This window comes from Oryctolagus cuniculus, chromosome 1 (genome assembly GCF_051225735.1).
Source record: "Oryctolagus cuniculus isolate XC-2025 breed Fujian yellow rabbit chromosome 1, ASM5122573v1, whole genome shotgun sequence".
Taxonomy (NCBI): domain Eukaryota; kingdom Metazoa; phylum Chordata; class Mammalia; order Lagomorpha; family Leporidae; genus Oryctolagus; species Oryctolagus cuniculus.
The window spans coordinates 229,100,855-229,114,691 of NC_142867.1; the positions used below are offsets into that span (position 1 = coordinate 229,100,855).

A 13,837-nucleotide genomic window follows, 5' to 3' on the forward strand; every position below is an offset into this window, starting at 1 on the left:
CAGACAACTCACCTCAAAGACAAACTAACTAAGAGACCAGCTGTCTAGGCGAGCTGGAAGAAGATTCAGACAATTCATGAGAGGCTGGGTAGGGCTGCTGATAAGTTCAGAAAAATAACACGGACGGAGAAGTAGTTATTTCAGGAAAAGTGCAAATTGCATATGAAAGGACAAGTAATCAGAGTTTACTAGGTAGCTAAGTTCCTATAAGCGTTTTACAGTTATAATAACATAAGCACAGATATTCAGTTAAGATTATATGGATAATATTATCTTTACCAAAATCATCTATTGTGTAGATAGAAGTATGGAAAGGATACAAACTTGAGTGGAGAATGGGAAAAGGAAATAGAGCTGCACCTCTCTTTCATAGCAGGAAATCAACTCATAATGCCGAAAACTGATGAATCAAGAACTATCAATCCTAGCATATTATTTAGAAAAATGGTGGATACACATCAAAGTAAAAATCAAAACAATCAGCAAACAAGCATGGAAGTTTTGGCTGCTGGGAAGAGGCAAAGAAGGGCAGGCAGGAGAGCAGGAGACAACTGGTTTCAGACAACCTCGAGGAACATCCTGCCCACGTGTCTCTACCCCTGACAGCTCGCTGGAAGCAGTCTCCAAAAAACACTGACAGCTAAGGCTCAGCCCAGGGCGAGTGAATCATAGGAAACGGGGTCCAGCCACAAGGGCTCTGCATGTTGCTGATGCACAGGAAAAATTGAGAACCACAGGTTTATGTGCATGTGTTACTTACATAAAAACAAAAAAGTAACATTTAAGTGAAGAAATATGTACAAAACACTGTGTTTCAATGAATAAAACATGTATGAAACATACATGTAGTCACAAAACATCCATATGGATGAAATATAAAAAGCAAGTACTCAAGAAACAATATAGAAATCACCAGCTCTTTTTCATTAAAAACTTGCAAACGGTAATTTGAGACTTCTTTGCATATGCTTTTGTGAGAAAAGTTTCAGACACCTTCATATATTATCAGAGAGAAGGGCATACTTGAATTAAATTCTTTAAGTATTACTATTTTTTTTAAATGTTATTTATTTTTATTTGAAATGAGGAGAAACAGAGAGAGACAGAAAGAGATCTTCCACCTACTGGTTCACTACCCAAATGCTTGGAAAGGCCAAGGCAGGGCCAGGCTGAAACCAGGAGCCAGACCTCAAGCCAGGTCTTCCACATGGTGGCAGGCACCCAAGTACTTGAGCTAATACATGCTGCTACCTGGTACACGTTAGAGGGAAGCTGGAATTGGAAGCACATCAGCACTCAGACATTCAGATGTGGGATGTGGGAGTCCCAAGCAGCACCTTAACTGCTGTGCTAAAGATCCACACTAATAAGATTTTTAAAAAGACCAAATTGGTCTGTGCCATGGTCTGATATGACTACTACATATGCAGCCCTCATTTCATTTCTGATCAGTATGTTCCAGACAATTAATTCTTGATAGACACCACATGTGCCATCAATGCAAACAAAAGCCTCTTTCTGTTCCACGGTTGTGCTGGGCACCAGAATATTGAAATTAGAATCAAATCATGGCAAATAATTGAGTCAATACATTTCCAATTACGCACAATGGTGTTAAAGATCAGCATCCAACACTCATTCTACATCCAAACTGCTCTAGAAATAGCAGGCCCATACAATGAATGACACTGTCGAGATGAAAAAAGGTGGTCTCCAATCATGTCCAATCAGGCTGAGAGAAATGAACAGGATGTTGAAACAGACTACATGCACGCTGGATCATGTTAGACAATACATGTGACCTGGTGTAGCCACACATTCTGCCTCATCATCCAAACTGTGGTATAACTGATTCCTTTCACTGGCAATCATAGAATGTTTCTTTTGAATTCTGTGAAGACAAAATGCCTGGCCTCTTCTATTTTTTTTAGGTTTAAGTGGGGGTAGCCCCTAAACTTTCCCTTCAGCAGTCTCTCATCCTCTCTCCCAACCCACAAACCACCACACATAACTTATTAAAGGATACAGCTAGCTTTCCCAATAATCAGAAGTTGTAATATTAAACTTGACAAAATGGGTAGCAAGAAACACTCTGAAAAATTCAGGGTAGGTGGAACACTCCTGGAATTCAGAGTTTAATTTTAAAAAGTGAAACTGAACATGAAAACTAAATGAAAAACATACACGTTCAGTGGTCTTCGCTCCCAGACATTTCCATTGCTCTCCTGAAATAAACCTACAAATGGTGGACTTTCCATCTAATTGCAAGGATGAACACATACAACAGAAGCAGTTTTTAAACATGCGTCCAGAGTGTTTCTGTACATTTATCACCTGTGAATCATTTCAACCAGGTACAAAGGACTATGTGTTCACTTCTCTGTAAATTACTACAGTGGAGTTCCAATATTCAACCTTAAAGTGTTTGGCTGCTGGCATTCTTTTTGATCATTGGTTCAAAGACTGGCATGTTAAGCCACCACTGTGGCATTGGCAACCCATATGTGTGCCAGTTCAAGTTCTGGCTGCTCTAATTCTGATCCAGCTCCCCTGCTAATGGCTGGGGAAAAGCAATGGAAGATGGTCCAAGGGCTTGGGCCCCTGCCACCCATGCAGGAGACCCAAAGGAGGCTTCTGGCTTCTGCCTGGCCCAGCCCTGGCCATTGTGGTCATTTGGGGGAGTGAATCAGTGAATGTGGACAATCTCTTTCTGCCTTTCCCCCTCTCTCTCAGTAACTTTGCCTTTCAAATAAATAAATAAAGAATTGTTTTTTAAAAAAGAAAGAAAGTCATTACTTCAATAACAGGTATACATATAAAGCAAAGGAAATTCAAGTTAGACCTCTGTTACTTATTTCAACATTCAGGGCCATCTGTCTTTTCTGATTCTCTCTCTCTCATCCCTCCCTCCCCACACACAGTGTATGTGAAACAGTCAGTCGATATTCAAAGACTACACCTGTATAACACGAGATAGAAGTTTCACTCAAACTGCAGCAGCTCAATATGTAGATGGGAAAAAGTTTCAGAACTAGGAAGTGAAATGAAATTCACCCATATACCTCTACCTCTAAAATGAAAGTTATTCTGGGTTATATAACAAAAATAAACCTCCCACCAGAGATCTTGGAAATCTTGAATTTTTTTTTCCTGCAGGAGGATTTATTATTTTCCTCTGAGTGTCCATTCATGCGTTTTCTTCTTGTTTCTATTCATAGCACCAGATCCTGACTAGCATGCACAACCTCAAAAGAAAAGAAACACTAAATACAAACTGTAAAATCAAATCAAATAAAGCAAAACAAAAGGCCCACGTCAAGAGTGGGAACCTCTGGGCTGGTGCCATCAAGTCTCCAGGCATCCGCGCCGGCGGAGCTCACCTTGTAGGCAACGCTATTGGACGAATCCACAATGATGAACAGGGGCTTCCTGGTGAACGGATACAGATCTCCAGGATGAAGGCTGAGAAAACAACAATGAAGAACTGTGTCACTGCACTGGCCGAGCCACAGAGGCTCAGAAATCTTATTCTTCAGTTTGGTCTCCTCCTATCTCTTTTTCATCACAGCAATAGAGAAGAAAACAATGATTGATTAAGCAAAGGACAAAAACTTATGCATTTAGTGGAATGGCCAAGTTACTTTTATTTGAAAAGAGAAAAAGTTCAGACAATCAGTTCTCAAGAATATCTAAGCTGAAGAGAAATCTATACATTTAAGGATGACACACTCAGCACGGAAATCTCAAGAGTTAGCATATGGAACTTATCTGACATTTCAAAGCTCTTTGTGACAATGTGCTTTGAAAACAAGAGGTAATAACACAGATTAGTACTTCAGTGTACTTCTCAATCTCTGTTTTACAGGCTTCTGATATTTCAAGCTACATCTTATTGGCAATGGCAAGTAGGGAAACCCCTTCTACTGCTCTTTACACTTCCTCTGGACGCCTGCAACGGAAATCCCAGGGTGCTTGCTGCAGACTGCACCGCTAGCCCCCAGGCCACCTGCTGGACCCACAGGCTGAAGCCCAGTCCCACGCATTTGTGAGGCCCTATTTAAGGCAGCTGGAATCCTGGTGCATGCTCTTCCCAGGACAAAGTGTATATGTATATAAATATTACTGTAAATGAACATAAATATACAAAATGACATGACAATGAGCAGTATCTTCAAAACTCAATGTTTCAAATACAAGTCATTTTTAACTGAAAAACAATAATTGCATATATTCACGTTGTACCACACCTTGATTTGACATATGTATTCACTGACTAGTGATTATCATGACCAGATGAATCAACACCTCCATCCCCACATAAGATGTGTGAGTGTGTGTGTGTGTGTGTGTGTGTGGTGAAGACACTTAAGACCTACTCTTTTAGCAGGCGTGTAGTAAGCAGCACAGCACTGCTGACTTTGGCCGCCATCCTGGTCTTCAGCTCACCAGAACCGGGGGTAATACACCTTGACCACCGTCTCCCCACTCCCCCTAGTCCCCCATCTCGGGCAGACACCACTCTCTGCTTCTGTGAGTTCAACTGCTTTAGATTCCACATGTAAGTGAGATCACGCATGGTCTGTCTCTCTGTGTCTGGCTTATTTCACTTAGCATGATGACGTCCAGGTTCACAAACGCTAGGACAAACGGCAACACGTCCCTTTTTTATGGATGAACACTTCATTCTATACACACACAAGATATTAAAAATTAGGTTTTAATTTTTATTTATTTGAAAGGGAGAGTGGAGGAGGAAGGGGATGGAGAGAGAAGGATCCTTCATCTGCTGGCTCATTCCCCAAATTCTCACAACATGATGCGCCCCTGCCCCAGCAGGGGTGAAGGTGGCGCTCTCCCTTGTGGTGGCAGGAACCCAATCAGCTGAGCCGTTGTAGCTCATTATACACTCCCCTGGGGTCTGCATTGGCAGGAAGCAGCAATCAGGAGCCGGATCAGGGAACTGAATCCAGGTACTTGTTATGGGACACAGGTACCTTACTGGCATCTCATCTCTCTTTTTGAGAATAGCCATCCTAATAGGTGGCAGTGGATAACCTCCTTGTGCTTTTGATTTGCATTTCCCTGAGGATGAGTGATCTTGGGTACCTTTTCATATATTTGTTCAGTTTTTCTAATATAAATACTTGACAACTAAGGTAAATGACAGCACTAATGTGTGGCTTGGGCAACTTTAGCTACTATACATACTCTAACACATGTACTTGCCTGCCCTCCCTTCCCCACAGTTTTGGACAAGTCCAGTTTTCCTTATAACCAGACTACTATCTCTTGGATAGAGAAACTCTATCACCAGTAATAGCCAAAGCAGTGAAGGGACTTCTTGGGAAAAAGAACAAGCTTTCACAGACAAGAATTCTACTGGAAATTGTACAACTGAGTTCACTGGTGCTGTAGCGTACCACCAGAACCTTCCAGTAAGAGTTCGTACTGAAGCTAACAGGTATCATGTGCTGTTGTAGCATTTATTTCTGAACCTATTTCCTGTCTTCTCCAACTAGAATGCAAGCTTGTTTTCTGAGACCTCCCCAGTGACTAAACAGCCTGACACATCATGGATACTCCATAAAATATCTGTTCAATGAACATCAACCCCAAATACTAATTTCCTGTGATAGTCGGAGCCTAAAATATTGCTGGAACCCAAATGAGGGCTATTAGCACTAGTTGATTTGGAATCTTTCTAGTACTAGACAAAAGTCCCCCTTTCACTTAATAGTTTAAGAGAAAGAGAGCTATACTTTTTACATAAGTGGGAGGTCCCGTAGTACATACCAGTGCATCTCCTTGTGTGGTTGATTCCGTTTGTGGATAGCATCTCCATTTATAATATCGCGGTTACTGTTAGTAAGCACACCTCCAAAATCGTAAGGACCTATAAAAACAAGGAAAAGAATCCTAGACTTCAGCTGGAGAGCGACGGTAACCTGCTGTTCAAGTGTAAAATCACTGTGTGAACCTCTCATGGACACAGTGCAAGATGTTTATAAAACATTTGAATTATTTTCAAATTTAACATTTTAATGTAATGCAGTATTAAATGAGTTCAGCAGGTTGCCTGTTCAAGATCTTTTAAAAAATTTGATGACTCAACAGTTCTTCACCTAGGCTACCATGAAAAATAAAGCAGGAAGCTTCTGCATGCTAGGACTCCAAGCAATAAAAGGGACGAAGACCCAGGATGTCCAAAATGACTTACTCTTCAAGTAAAATGGAAGTAACGGGTTCAACAAAATTATTTTACAAAGATGGTTGCAGGCTGAAAGCTTAATCTTTTAAAAATAAAATTTTAAATAAGACACTAATTGTAAAATTTTTGGGAAAAATTGAAATGGAATTTGAAAATTCTCGTTGAAAAAAGCCTTCATTTTTATGAGCTACATTGTCAAGATTTAATATGTGGAAAATTCATTATTATTACAATTTTATCAGCAACTTGAATTATGGTTCTGATGATAATCCTATCCAGCTGGTCATATGAATTAGCTGAACTCTTTTCTAAACCAAAGAGCAACTGCAGTATGTTTGGACAGTCTCTCTTAAAGGACTACTCATTTATAACCTATGGTATGTTGAAAAAGAAGAGACCGATATGTTAAACGGTGAAAAGCCTGATTTAACAATATATGTTAAGCTACAGAAATCATTATAGATAAATAAAGTCACAAACTTTATTACCAAAAAAAGTAAAGTAGTTTAAGATTTAGTATCACTTTTAATGTTGTGTTATATTCTATCCCTTTAAGAAAATCACTGCAAGTGAAACACTACTGAGATCTATTTTGTTCCTTCATTTTTAGCATTTTCAGAGAAGCTGTAGGTCATGCAAGGAAGATGGCAGGGACATGCATTTTATAAAGGAATGCAAATTTCAACAAACAGATGAAGAGGAAAATGTTACAGATGTCGAGAAACTTTTTCCCCCAGATAAAGTTTTAATGGCCGTGTTTTTTCATCTATTCACCAATTTCTGGACTCAGATTCTGGACAGTTTTAAGTTTTTATTCTGAAACAGCATCCCAGTATTCTATAGATTAAATCCATAGAAACAAAATAAAACAAAAAAAAGAAAGGATAGAAAAAAAATCATAACAAGGACTTGAACTTTCAGTTACAAAACTGCATTGATTTCTACAAGGACTTTTGGCCCTGGTACAGCCACTGACTGGCCGGGTCTTCTCATGATGTGAAGCAAATAATCAGGCTTGGTTACACCATCAGCCTTTGCAAATTCAAAATGTTGAACTGGAAATATAATATATACCCAGTTTATTTATATATTTAATTATATATATGATGCTTTATACATAAAGTTTTTAATAAGTTTGATAGTGAAGCATGCATTTAATATCTGAATTTTCTGATGACTTTTGTGCTTCAACATGCAATATTTCATCAAATAAAACAGACTGGAGGTATCTGAAAGATTGCCAAATTTAATAAATGGGCCAGGTTGCAAATCTGGAAGCCTTTCCAGCAATCTTGAGAGGGTCTGTGTGCTGTGGGCCATTGTCTTGTAGAAAATAAGGAGAATTCAAGCCCTGCTCACGACAGGGAGCATTCCTTTATTGTACCTTCACTATCAGAACGACCTGTGGGGAAAACGCCAGTGGCTGACAGGTAAATCAGAAGCACGCTGTTGGCAGGCAGCTCCTGAAATGAAAGAGAATCACAAATACAAACCAGCAAATGGAAAAACCAGGCAGCCGCATTTAGAATTCATGATGAAGCTGTAGGGGAAACAAGAACCCAACTTAATTGCCTTTTTTTTTTTTTTTTTTTTTTTTGGTGCTTCTGAGGTAAAATGACCTACACAGTACGGATCCATTATTAATCTATAATCTGGGGCTGACACTGTGGTGTAGTGGGCCAAGCCTCAGCCAGCAGCAGCACTGGCATCCCAAATGAGTGCCTGTTCAAGTCCCAGCTGCTCCACTTCCAATCCAGCTCTCTGCTATGGCCTGGGAAAGCAGTAGAAGAGGGCCCAAGGACCCACGTGGGAGACCCGGAAGAAGCTCCTGGCTCCTGGATTTGGATTGGCGCAGCTACAGCCATTGCAGCCATTTGGGGAGTGAACCAGCAGATGGAAGACCTCTATCTGTCTCTCCCTCTCTCTGTCTATAACTCTGCCTCTCAAATAAATAAAATCTTTAAAAAAAATCTATAATCTATCACAACTGCCACACTCTGTGAAGACATTCTCTGCTTCCACAACTCCATTTGGAGAATGTTCTGGGAACACCTGAACTGGAGAAGTAATGATCCTGACTAAGGATGGGCACCTCTGGGAAGCACATCCCTATTTCTCCTAGTTGCTTCAGACGACAAAATGTTTCACGGATTCCGTGCCTGTGCAGTCTGCTCAGGTCTGCGTTGAGTATTACAGCTAAAGGTGTTTAGTAATAAACGCCTAGAGAAAGGAGAATGATACTTAATGTTCTCATTAATCAACAGTGAGGAACATTCACAGTACCGTAAGGGATCTCTATTCCCAAATAGCTTTGATCAGGATCTTCATTCTAAAGTCAGTTTTTCATTTTTCATATTTTACCGAAACTCCTGACGCACCTATTCAGAGAAGAGAGGCTCTCGCATTGCACTCAGGGGACACTGTCCTTACAGGACAAACACTGCTGGGTCACACATACCTTAAAAGATGCTGCTAAGAACGTGTACAGCTGGCTGAAGGTTGGTTTGTAAAGGAGATACTTGTGAGGATTTTCTCGTCTGGTAGGCTTGTCACCTGATTCCTGCATTTTCCCAGAGAAGACAATATCATAAAAACTATATTTGACACATAATTATCTATGCTGTTTCCCCTAATCTTTCGATCAAATATCCTCTTTGCTCAAAATTGCTGTCACTATGCAGATCTGCTTCTTTGTGTCGTATCAACAGAACCCACTATTCACATTTAAGGCATTTGTTGAAAAATGGGCTGAGAACAGAAGTGTCAAGAGAAGGTCACCTGCATTCCTGGTTTATTCATCTGGGAAGCTAAATTCATTGGCTCCCTCTCCAAGGCTTGCAGCATCCGGAACATGTCAACGGTCAGTTCACTGAACTTCACCTGCAATGAACACACACCTGGTCATTAATGTGGCAGGTAGACCTTGAACTCTTTAACTGCACTGTTTAGCCCTGATGTTTCACGTGCAGGTAATTACACTGGGAATCTTGTTAACATTTCATTATAAAATTTGTAAGACAGAGAGGCTGAAAGAATTGTACAATGACACTCATATGCTGATCATCTAAACCCTATAATTAACATATTTAATATTTGCTTCAATATACATCTCTCATCTCTGGATATCACTGTTTATCCATCAATATCTTCAATTACTTTTACAAAGACACATAGATTTATATTAGCTCCTACAAAAGATGTTAACTTCTGGCAAGTCAGGCTGAAATATGGTGGTGGTCCGTATTCTACAATCCTTCAACACATTTTAACACTTTACAATATTTAACATGGCATCCTTCTCCATTTTGAAAATTACTTATGGGGCCAGCACTGTGGCATGGAAGGTTAAGCCTCTGCCTGTGATGCCGGCAACCCATATGGGTACCCATTCAAGTCCTAGCTGTTGTTCTGCTGATCCAGGTCTCTGCTAATGACCTGGGAAAGCAGCAGAAGATGGCCCAAGTCGTTGGGCCCCTGAACCCACGTGGAAGACCTGAAGAAGCTCCTGGCTCCAGGCTTTGGATCGGCTCAGCTGCGGCCATTGTGGCCATCTGGGGAGTGAACCAGCAGATGGAAGACCTCTCTCTCTCTCTTTTGTTTCCTTCTTTTCTTTCCTTCCCTTTCTTTCTTCCTTCCTTCCTTCCTCCCTCCCTCCCTCCCTCCCTCCCTCCCTTCCTTCCTTCTCTATCTTCCAAATAAATAAATAAATAAATCTTTAAAAACAAGAAAAATACTTATACAGAACTTAAGGTAGGCACACGAGGATTAAAAAAACAGATGAGAATTTTTAAAGTATCTGTATCTATGAAATTAAAATTTACTTAGTTAAGGCAACAATCAGGTTATGAAGGTTAGTTGCTAGAGTTTCAAACATCTAATTCATTTACTATATTTTTAAGCAGACTAAAGAAAAAATTTAATTCTCCTCCAACTCAATTTTCACAAAGCAAAGTTGTAAAGGTGTTATTTCCGACTGGAGTTTTCAGAAATGTGACAAAACTGCCCTACAGTGCCAGACACTGGCCACACTGCCACCTGTAACACGAAAACATGAAAGACTTACACCTGATCTCTCGGGCGAGGGATCAGAAACAACAACCTGGCTCATGTGTCCTTTGCACTTTCTTGAAAATCTGACCCATAAATGATTCAAGAGATTTACAAATACTTGTTTCAGCCTGATAATAACTACCACCCCTTTTGTTTTGTTTGTTTGTTTGTTTATTTATTTATTTATTTATTTATGTGAAAGGCAGAGTTGCAGAGAGAGGGAAAGACAGAGAAGAGAGATCTTGCATCTGCTGGTGTACTCCCCAAATGGAGGCAATGGTCGGGGATGGGCCAGGTCAAAGCCAAGAGTCAGGAGTCTTTTCCAGGTCTCCTACATGGAGGGCAGGGGTCCAAGCACTTGAGCCATCTTCTGTTGCTTTTCTAGGCGCACCAGTAGGAAGCCGGATCGGATGGAGATGAGACTCAAACTGGTGCACATATGGGATACCAGTATTGCAGTGGCTGCTTAATCTGCTGTGCTGCAATACCAACCCAATAGCTACCTCTCGTATACCAATTATTTTCATGTCAAAAGAGCACAGACACTCCATACTTCAAGCTTGTTGATTTCGAAATCTTACCCCAGAAACCCTGAATTTGAAATTCTCTATCCCTTCCCTTTCTTTTTTTTTCTTTTTAAAGATTCATTTACTTATATGAAAGGAAGAGCAACAGAGAGAGAGAAGGAAAGTCAGAGTGAGATCTTCTGTCACTAGGTCACTCCCCATATGGTCATGTGGACTGGGGCTGGGCTGGGCCAAAGCCAGGAGTCTGGAACTCCATCCGAGTCTCCTATGTGGATGGCAGCAACCAAGTACTTGAGCCACCAAGCACTGCTTTCTCAGGCACATCGGCAGGGAACCGAGAGCGCCCAGGACTCAAGCAGCACTCCAACATGGAACGCCAGCACCACAAGCTAATTGCCTAATCTGCCTAAGCTGTGTGCCACAACGCCAGCCTGGAGGCTGCTCTTTCTTTCTTAATGCCGAGTTGAGGCCCTTTATTCTTTCGACTGCTCACTGTCTAGCCCGGGGATGCTCCTTCGCCATAGTCCCCTCAGGAGGTAGCTTTGTTACATTCCATACCAAGTAACAAGGTTCGGTGACGGATATCACCACATATCTGAATGTACAACAAACCAGAACCTACAAATCTTCCTCCACATCTACTCTTTCCATACTTCCATGTCCAAGGACATCTATATGAAAATTCTAACCCATACTTCACACCAAACAAAAATAGTTTCCACATAGATTATAGATCTAAATATAAAAGGTAAGAGTCTAGATAAGAAAATAACAACCATGACCACTGAACAAGCAAAGATTTTTTAAAATAAAGGACAAGAAATAGCTTTTAACGTATACAAAGAAAATTATAAATTAGGTTTCATTAAAATTAAGGGGACAGCACTGTGGCGCAGCAGTTTACGCTGCCACTTGAGGTGCCTGCATCCCATATCCACGTGCAGTTCAAGTCCTGGCGCCTCTGTCTCCAGAGCCAGCTTCCCGCCAAGGCACCTGGGAGGCAGCAGACGAAGGCCCGTGTTTGGGCTGCCGCCTCCACATGGGAGACATGACTGGGGTTCCAGACTGCTTCAGCATGGCCCAGCCCAGGCTCTGCAGGCATCTGGGGAGTGAACCAGTGGATGGAAAACTGTCACTCTTTCAAGTAACTGAAAATAAATACACATTGGAAAAATAAGTAAATACAATTAAGGAGACTGTTGGCAATGTGGAGCTCCCATCTAAAGAACCGTGGACAATCCCACCTCCACACAGTACGCCAACCTCAGGCTCACCTTCACCCTAAAGGCACAGAGCACTGTGTGTGAAACTGACACCCAGAACTAATTCACCTACCTTCAAATTTGTCCCAAGAAAAATGAAACTATGGTTGCACCAGAAGAAGACCAGAGCCCATTCAAACCTATTTAGTGGCCCAAGGAATGGACTTCTCCGTGCCAGTCATTCGCACAGCTTCTGCAAGGGCCCACCCTCCCCACCTCTGACACCCTCCTGTGAGAAGCCTACCTGATTTCATTCTGACCTTTAATTCACTTTGCTGCCCTTGGAAAAGGATTTTTTTTGAAATAAAAGTAACCAAAATGCTCAAAAAAGAAATTAAGGATTTCTGTTCACTGGAATTTCAGTACGGGGGCACACAGTAGGCACACAAGAAGTATTTTGACTAATGTAAATTAATAAAATTTTATCTATAAATTTATATATAAAGTATTTAGAAATAAATAATATATACTATATATACTATTATATATAAATAAATTATTTTAATTAATTTATATATAAACACAGGGACACTAAGAAGACAATAAAAGCCAGGCCACAGAGTAGGAGAAGACACTTGATACTTAAATTTAACAAAGGACTTTTAAGCAGAACATATTAGGAACTCCTATAAATCAATAAGAAAACAGGGGCTTGCATCATGGTGCAGTGGGTTATACTGCCTCCTGCAATGCTGGCAAGGGGAGGTTCAAGTCCCAGCTGCTCCACTTTTCATCCAGCTCCCTGCTGGTGCACCTGGGAAACTAATGGAAGATGGACCAAGGGCTTGGGCCCATGACACCATGTGGGAGGCCTGGATGTTGCTCTAAGCTCCAGGTTTTGCCTAGTTCAGCCTTAGCTATTGTGGCCATTTGTGGAGTAAATAAGATTTACGATCTACCTGTCTCTCCCTCTCTCTCTGTAACTCTTCCTTTCAAGTGACTTTTAAAAAATTAAAAATAATCAAGAAAACATTGGAACTGCTGTAGGTGAAGTGGATATACCAATTTATACTTCTACCAATAAGATATGAAATACCTAGCTTTTGTACAAATGTGTCAGGACATGCTATCATTACCAGCTTGTCTGTTCGGTCTTGATTTTAGCCATCCAGGTGGGTGATCTCATTTAGTTTTAATGTGTACTTGTTTGATAAGCAAAATTCTCTTTGAAAAAAAATCAATAAAAATAATAAGCCTTCAGATAGTATAACTAGACAAGCAATAAATGTGTTTCAAAGTATGTCCACTGGGGTGGGTGTTTCCATATGGGCTTGATGCCTGGCTCCAGCTCTCTGCTAATGCAGACCCTGGGAGACAGCAGTGCCAGCTAAAGCGACTGGGTTCTTGCCATCCCCAACCACAAAGGAGATCTAGATTCAGCTTCTGGCTCCTGGCTTTAGCCTAGCCCAGTGCCACCTGTTGTGGACATTTGGGAAGTAAACTAGAGGATGGAAACTCTCTATCTCCCACTCTAATAAATATTTTAAAAATAAGAAATCTGTTCCCTTATGTATGTGTATATATAATTTCAAATTTGTTTTAATGGTTATAATAGCCAAAAATGAAGGAATTCTAGGAAATGTTAACAATGAACATGATAGGTACAAGGATAGGATACAAAATCAAAACTTATATATTGGGGCCAGTGCTGTGGTGTTGTGGGCAGGTCTCCCATCAGACCCAGATCCTTGAGCCATCACCTATTGCTTTTTGCAGGGTGCACACTAACAGGAAGCTAGAATTGAAAGTGCACTGGGAATTGAACTCGGGTACTCAAAAATAGGATACAA

At 40.8% G+C, this 13,837-nt stretch overlaps 1 protein-coding gene across 14 annotated transcripts in view; it reads right to left on the minus strand.

Moving 5' to 3' along the window:
• Positions 1 to 13,837, minus strand: part of SCAI (suppressor of cancer cell invasion) — a 166,004-nt gene that overhangs the window by 35,168 nt on the left and 116,999 nt on the right. For 12 of the 14 annotated variants that reach the window (XR_016212023.1, XM_089302577.1, XM_089302571.1 and 9 more), the window contains 5 exons: positions 8,987 to 9,088; positions 8,667 to 8,768; positions 7,593 to 7,671; positions 5,794 to 5,893; positions 3,381 to 3,462 (listed from right to left, as the gene is read on the minus strand). Coding sequence is in view for 11 of the 14 variants with exons in the window: in XM_089302577.1 (XP_089158703.1) it covers positions 3,381 to 3,462; positions 5,794 to 5,893; positions 7,593 to 7,671; positions 8,667 to 8,768; positions 8,987 to 9,088 (465 nt within the window). In the remaining 3 variants the exon portion in view is untranslated. Of the gene's footprint in view, positions 1 to 3,118; positions 3,246 to 3,380; positions 3,463 to 5,793; positions 5,894 to 7,592; positions 7,672 to 8,666; positions 8,769 to 8,986; positions 9,089 to 13,837 lie in introns of all 14 variants that reach the window. The other 2 variants (XR_016212032.1, XR_016212030.1) reach the window with 1 other exon arrangement.